The 7350-nt window shown below is 44.6% G+C and overlaps 1 protein-coding gene across 1 annotated transcript; it reads right to left on the bottom strand.

The window, feature by feature from the left end:
- Positions 1-1359: 1359 nt before the first annotated feature.
- On the bottom strand, positions 1360-7126 carry LOC124010076 (protein shisa-like-2A). Its single transcript, XM_046322417.1, has 3 exons — positions 6809-7126; positions 4138-4274; positions 1360-3185 (listed from the first exon to the last, which is right to left on the bottom strand). The coding sequence occupies exons 1-3, from the start codon at positions 6988-6990 to the stop codon at positions 3010-3012; spliced, it is 495 nt and encodes a 164-aa protein (XP_046178373.1). The 5' UTR covers positions 6991-7126; the 3' UTR covers positions 1360-3009.
- Positions 7127-7350: the final 224 nt, after the last annotated feature.

Here is a 7350-nt window from a genome sequence, read left to right as displayed (position 1 = left end):
TGTCTGGCAGACATATCAGTGTGGATGACGGATCACCACCTCAAGCTGAACTTCGGCAAGACGGAGCTGCTCTTCCTCCCGGGGAAGGACTGCCCGTTCCATGATCTCGCCATCACGGTTGACAACTCCATTGTGTCCTCCTCCCAGAGCGCTAAGAACCTTGGCGTGATCCTGGACAACACCCTGTCGTTCTCAACTAACATCAAGGCGGTGGCCCGTTCCTGTAGGTTCATGCTCTACAACATCCGCAGAGTACGACCCTGCCTCACACAGGAAGCGGCGCAGGTCCTAATCCAGGCACTTGTCATCTCCCGTCTGGATTACTGCAACTCGCTGTTGGCTGGGCTCCCTGCCTGTGCCATTAAACCCCTACAACTCATCCAGAACGCCGCAGCCCGTCTAGTGTTCAACCTTCCCAAGTTCTCTCACGTCACCCCGCTCCTCCGCTCTCTCCACTGGCTTCCAGTTGAAGCTTGCATCCGCTACAAGACCATGGTGCTTGCCTACGGAGCTATGAGGGGAACGGCACCTCAGTACCTCCAGGCTCTGATCAGGCCCTACACCCAAATAAGGGCACTGCGTTCATCCACCTCTGGCCTGCTCGTCTCCCTACCACTGAGGAAGTACAGTTCCCGCTCAGCCCAGTCAAAACTGTTCGCTGCTCTGGCTCCCCAATGGTGGAACAAACTCCCTCACGACGCCAGGACAGCGGAGTCAATCACCACCTTCCGGAGACACCTGAAACCCCACCTCTTTAAGGAATACTTAGGATAGGATAAAGTAATCCTTCTCACCCCCCCCCCCTTAAAATATTTAGATGCACTATTGTAAAGTGGCTGTTCCACTGGATGTCATAAGGTGAATGCACCAATTTGTAAGTCGCTCTGGATAAGAGCGTCTGCTAAATGACTTAAATGTAAATGTAAATGTTAATTGTGGTTGGAAATGGTGACGTCATCAACACTGAGTGGCAGAATGGTTTTACTCTCTTCATTCCTATGGTCCTCTTTATCCAGAGGCATATATGGAGATTATGTACATAGATACATACAGTATATATAATGTGTGTATATACTTTATGTACATACACTGTGTTTTGCTGTTCATGTTGGAGAGGGTGAGCTCCAAACACCCCTGATCTCGTCAACAGTTGTCCCGTTTTGAGTTTGTGTTTTATGTAACCACATGGGGGTGTTGTCGGAGAGCTCCGTGCTCTTGGATAGCTTATGTAAATGTTTGATCACAAATTGATATAGCATCTGCTTCTCACACTTTTTCAAATGTGTATATAAAGAAATAGTTTTGTTTTTATAAAGCACTTTGAATATTGAAAGGCCACATGCATTTATTTTTGTAAGTACATTTTAATGTGTTGTGCACTCAGCCACACACTAATAGATTGAGAAAACATTAAACTTGGTGCCTGCTGTGATAACACACCATAAAGATGCAACATCTTTCCTCTTTGAGAAGTTACTCTCTCTAGTTGAAGCATGACTAACAAAGAAGTGACTCACACAACTGATGCCTCATGGCATGCAGCCATTGTATATGGCAAATTGGCGACACAATGACTTTGACCACATGAATTAAAGTGTTTCTGAACATGGGGGGGGACGACATATGGGAATAGGTTCTATAATCTGCCATAATCAAAGCTGAGTTGTGAGAAAATCCAACATGACAGTTTACAGATGACAGTTCAACATGCAATGTTTCAACAAGCAATTTCATGTATTTTATATTAAGCAGACATGACCTTTTTAAAGCTGGAATCCACATAAGGGCAAAACGACACCGCTGTGCGCGCCAGGCTTTCTGAGGCTTTCTGTTTGTTATGTGTTGTACTATGTCTGATTTACTTCCTTATCAGTTCTATTGGATGCAAATACGCTGTAGACACTTGTTGTCCCATTGGCAAATTTCTCAACCAAATAAACATTTCACACACAGACACGTAGATGATCGAAAACAGTGTCCAGATAGAAGGTGAAGAATCACACAAACTGTCGGCGTTGAAGTTCAATAATGCTGGTTTGAGGAGCTTGTTATCTCAGTCTGTCTTGAAGACACACGAGCTTCTGTTAAATCAGACACAGTTCAAATGGATTTCTCAACACAAAATAATGACTGAAAAGATTTCCCTCTGTCCCTTCTCTTGCTTCATCAAACAACATTGGAATACAGAGGTGAGGCAAGACAGACGATGCTTCGGCTCCACAGTTGTCCAGTGTGACTTCTGTCTTTCTGTTTTTGAAGTTTATTTTCATCAACAGAAAAAAGAAGCTCAACTGAAATGTTTCTAGAGTGGGTTAACCAGCCAACCACTGTTTGAACGTTGACAAACTCAGTACTACTCCAGTCCATACAGAACATGGTCATTAATGGTTGTTGCTTCTCCAGTCCTCCCACTGTGTGGCACATTCTTCTATACACTCATTTCCAGTCAGAACAAGTAAGCATCTGGCTGCCTTTAGAAGACAGCGTCCTACGAAGCGCCCTTCATATTAAAGGCCCAATGCATCCATTTTTATCTTAATATCAAATCATTTCTGGGTAACAATTAAGTACCTTAATGTGATTGTTTTGAATCAAAATGGTCAAAACGAAACAATGGCTTCTTAACAAGAGCAATTTCTCATGCAAGAACTTTGAAAGGACTGTCTGGGAGGAGGAGAACTGAAAACTAGCTGTTATTGGCTGAGTTTTTGGAACTCTCTTATTGGCCTATTAATCTATTAACCAATTTACTGCCTGGTGATGTTACCAGTCAGGCCAAAACTCCATCCCACCAAAACAGGCTGAAATTTCAGGCAGTCTTTTACAAAAAGCTCTTACACTAATAGGGCATCATCATTATTAAAAAAATGTCACAGTATTATCCCAACCTAAATATATATCAAACACAAATAAATCACGTTTTTGACTGCACTGGGCCTTTATGCGTCCTACGAAGGGCCCTCCATTACCTCCTAAGCATCCTACAAAGTGCCCTACATATTAAGAGCACTACGATGGGCCCTCCATGTTGACGGTGGTGACGAAGCACCTCTGGAACAATCTCTCAGGGTCGGGTGGCTGGTTGTCACAGTCCAGCTTCCTGCTGAAGAAGTGCTTCCTGAAGCCCTGAGGGCCAATGGACGGTGCTGGGCCGGAGTGGCTGGGGCCCTCTCGGGAGTCCAACCCTGAAATACCGAGACACACACGCAGGCACACATGCACGCACGCACAGACACACACACACACACACACACACTGCAGCTGTACTTGTTCATTTTATTCCCAACCAGACATCACAAGCTGGCCCATCATTATGGTATGTCACAAGCTGGCCCATCATTATGGTATGTCACTAGCTGGCCCATCATTATGGTATGTCACTAACTGGCCCATCATTATGAAACCAGACATCACTAGCTGGCCCATCATTATGGTATGTCACAAGCTGGCCCATCATTATGGTATGTCACTAGCTGGCCCATCATTATGGTATGTCACTAGCTGGCCCATCATTATGGTATGTCACTAACTGGCCCATCATTATGAAACCAGACATCACTAGCTGGCCCATCATTATGGTATGTCACTACTGGCCCATCATTATGAAACCAGACATCACTAGCTGGCCCATCATTATGGTATGTCACTACTGGCCCATCATTATGAAACCAGACATCACTAGCTGGCCCATCATTATGGTATGTCACTACTGGCCCATCATTATGAAACCAGACATCACTAGCTGGCCCATCATTATGGTATGTCACAAGCTGGCCCATCATTATGGTATGTCACTAGCTGGCCCATCATTATGGTATGTCACTAGCTAGCCCATCATTATGGTATGTCTCTAACTGGCCCATCATTATGAAACCAGACATCACCAGCTGGCCCATCATTATGGTATGTCACTACTGGCCCATCATTATGAAACCAGACATCACTACTGGCCCATCATTATGAAACGAGACATCACTAGCTGGCCCATCATTATGGTATGTCACTACTGGCCCATCATTATGAAATGTCCCAAACAAGACACTAATGATGATAAGTCACTAGCTGGCCCATCATTATGGTATGTCAGTAGCGGGCCCATTATTATGGTATGTCGCCACCTCTGGTCCCTTGTGTTACCTGGTGGTCGTAGTGGCAGGCCGTTGTCAAGACGACTGGGCTTAGTGGCGATGAAGAGGTAGCAGAGGACACAGACTGTGATGAGGAAGGCCAGGAGGACCACTGCTGCTATGGACAGACCTATCAGAGCCCCAAAGCTGGGGAGGGAGGGAAGTAAGGGGGGGGGGGGTAGAGAGAAGGGAAGAGGAGAAAGAGAGATGAGGAGAGAGAAAAAAGAGGAAGAACACATCAAAAGAGAGTCAAATAGTGAGTCTCAACATCAACAGTGAAGAGGTGACTTCGGGATGCTGGCCTTCTAGGCAGAGTTGCAAGGAAAAATACATACCTCAGACTGGCCAATTAAAAATAAAAGATTAAGATGGGCAAAAGAACACAGACACTGGACAGAGGAACTCTGCCTAGAAGGCCAGCAACCCGGAGTCGCCTCTTCACTGTTGAAGTTGGGACTGGTGTTTTGTGGGTACTATTTAATGAAGCTGCCAGTTGAGGACTTGTGAGGCATCTGTTTCTCAAACTCGACACTCGAATGTACTTGTCCTCTTGCTCAGTTGTGCACCGGGGTCTCCCCCTCCTCTTTCTATTCTGGTTAGAGCCAGTTTGCGCTGTTCTGTGACGGGAGTAGTACACAGCATTGTACGAGATCTTCAGTTTCTTGGCAATTTCTCGCATGGAATAGACTTCATTTCTCAGAACAAGAATAGACTGAAGAGTTTCAGAAGAAAGTTCTTTGTTTCTGTCCATTTTGAGTCTGTAATCGAACCCACAAACTCTGATGCTCCGGATACTCAACTAGTCTAAAGAAGGCCAGTTCCATTGCTTCTTTAATCAGAACGAAAGTTTTTAGCTGTGCTAACATAATTGAAAAAGGGTTTTCTAATGATAATTTAGCATTTTAAAATGATAAACTTGGATTAGCTAACACAGCGTGCCATTAGAACAAAGGAGTGATGGTTGCTGATAATGGGCCTCTGTTCGCCTATGTGGATATTCCATTAAAAATCATCCGTTTCCAGCTACAATAGTCATTTAGAACATTAACAAGGTCTACACTGTATTTCTGATCAATTTGATGTTATTTTAAATGGACAAAAAATGTGCATTTCTTTCAAAAACGAGGACAATTCTAAATGACCCCAAAGTGCTTTGAGAGACTAGTCAAGGATTATATAACCGGCCACCCTAGACTCACTTCAGTTTGCATACCGCCCTAACAGGTCCACAGATAATGCAATAGCCATCACAGTGAACACTGCCCTATCCCATCGGGACTTTCTGACGTGCCGCCCCCAGGTGGTGAAGGTAGGAAACAACATCTCCACCTCGCTGACCCTCAACACTGGGTCCCCACAAGGGTGCGTGCTCAGCCCCCTCCTGTACCTCCCTGTTCGCCCACGACTGCGTGGCCATGCACGCCTCCAACTCAATCATCAAGTTCGCAGACGACACAACAGTAGTGGGCTTGATGACCAACAACGATGAGTCAGCCTTCAGGGAGGAGGGGAGGAGCCCTCAGAGTGTGGTGTCAGGAAAAACACTGCAACAGCGCCTCTTTCAACCTCAGGAGGCTGAAGAAATTTGGCTTGTCACCCAAAAGCCTGACTAACTTCTACAGATCCACAATCGGGAGCATCCTGTCGGGCTGTATCACTGCCTGGTACGGCAACTGCTCCGCCCTCAACCGCAAGGCTCTCCAGAGGGTGGTGCGGTCTGCACAACGCATCACCGGGGGAAACTACCTGCCCTCCATGACACCTACAGCACCTGATGTCACAGGAAGGCCATAAAGATCATCAAGGACAACAACCACCCGAGCCACTGCCTGTTCACCCACGCTATCATCCAGAAGGCGAGGTCAGTACAGGTGCGTCAAAGCTGGGACCAAGAGATTGAAGAATAGCTTCTATCTCAAGGCCATCAGACTGTTAAACAGCAATCACTAACTCAGAGGCTGCTGCCTACACTGAGACTCAATCACTGGCCACTTTAACAAATGGATCACTAGTCCCTTTAAACAGTGGAACTTTAATGCCACTTTAATAATATTTACATATCTTGCATTACTCATATCATATATATATATATATATATATATATACTCTATTTTATACCGCACCTTGCCTATGCTGCTCGGCCATCGCTCATCCATATATTTATATGTACATATTCCCATTCACCCCTTTAGATTTGTGTGTATTAGGTAGTTGTTGGGGAATTGTTAGATTACTTGTTAGATATTACTGGACTGTCGGAACTAGAAGCACAAGAATTTCGCTACACTCATAATAACATCTGATGACCATGTGTATGTGGCCAATTATATTTGATTCGATTTGATTTGAAATGTCCTTCCAAGATTTTAATTTAGGTATTTATCACCTTCCATAAGTTTGGCATACAATAGCCTATAGTTAATAAGATCACCATAACTCCAGTGCAAACCAATTGAAATGTGAAGATCCTATAAATCTGTTATCAGTATCCTAAAAAAAGATCCTTAATTCTAGTGTATTAATCGTGTGCGCTTTGCTGTATAATTATGATCAACAACGTCTCTCATCTTGTGGTTTCTTGAGATAAAATAAAGCATCATAGTCTACCATTGTAATAACTCTACAAAAACTATGTCCAAAAAGCACACCATTGTAAAGGCTAGTAAAGATCCCTTACGTACCTGAGCCACCACATGTATCCATACTCATAAGGGAAAAAGCTGTTGGGATCATCACAGCAATACTTGATATCGTTAAATCCGCAGCAGAATGTTGCGCTCGGATCGCTCCCTTCTTTAGGACATGAAGAGCCATTCATAAACACATTCTCTGCGCTGTAGTAGCTTGTGCACTCAGAACTCATGCTGGTAGAAAACACACTCTTAGGGAGAAGAGTCGGAGAGATGATTTCCTTAGATGTTTAAAGGTCTCATTGTAATTCTATCCACATAAGTGTCCCTTGCTCTGCTGAAAAGTACAAAACATTTATTTCAAGGATGAAATGGGACGAAACTTTGCACCTCGACATATCATTTAGAATTCTAGAGTACCCCTCCCATCTCTCTCTCTCTCTCTCTCTCTCTCTCTCTCTCTCTCTCTCTCTCTCTCTCTCTCTCTCTCTCTCTCTCTCTCTCTCTCTCTCTCTCTCTCTCTCTCTCTCTCTCTCTCCCTCTCTCGCTCTCTCTCTCTCTCTCTGTCTCTCTCTCTCTCTCTCTCTCTCTCT

The sequence above is a fragment of the Oncorhynchus gorbuscha genome, linkage group LG22 (assembly GCF_021184085.1).
Source record: "Oncorhynchus gorbuscha isolate QuinsamMale2020 ecotype Even-year linkage group LG22, OgorEven_v1.0, whole genome shotgun sequence".
Classification (NCBI taxonomy): Eukaryota; Metazoa; Chordata; class Actinopteri; order Salmoniformes; family Salmonidae; genus Oncorhynchus; species Oncorhynchus gorbuscha.
This window is presented reverse-complemented; position numbering and strand designations above follow the sequence as displayed.

Excerpts from the sequence above, each read along its gene's own strand:
- LOC124010076 (XM_046322417.1), bottom strand. The coding sequence starts at position 6,990 with ATGAGTTCTGAGTGCACAAGCTACTACAGCGCAGAGAATGTGTTTATG. Across the intron at positions 4,275-6,808 it reads GGATACATGTGGTGGCTCAG|CTTTGGGGCTCTGATAGGTC; the intron begins GTACGTAAGGGA and ends CTCCCTCCCCAG. Across the intron at positions 3,186-4,137 it reads CCTGCCACTACGACCACCAG|GGTTGGACTCCCGAGAGGGC; the intron begins GTAACACAAGGG and ends TCGGTATTTCAG.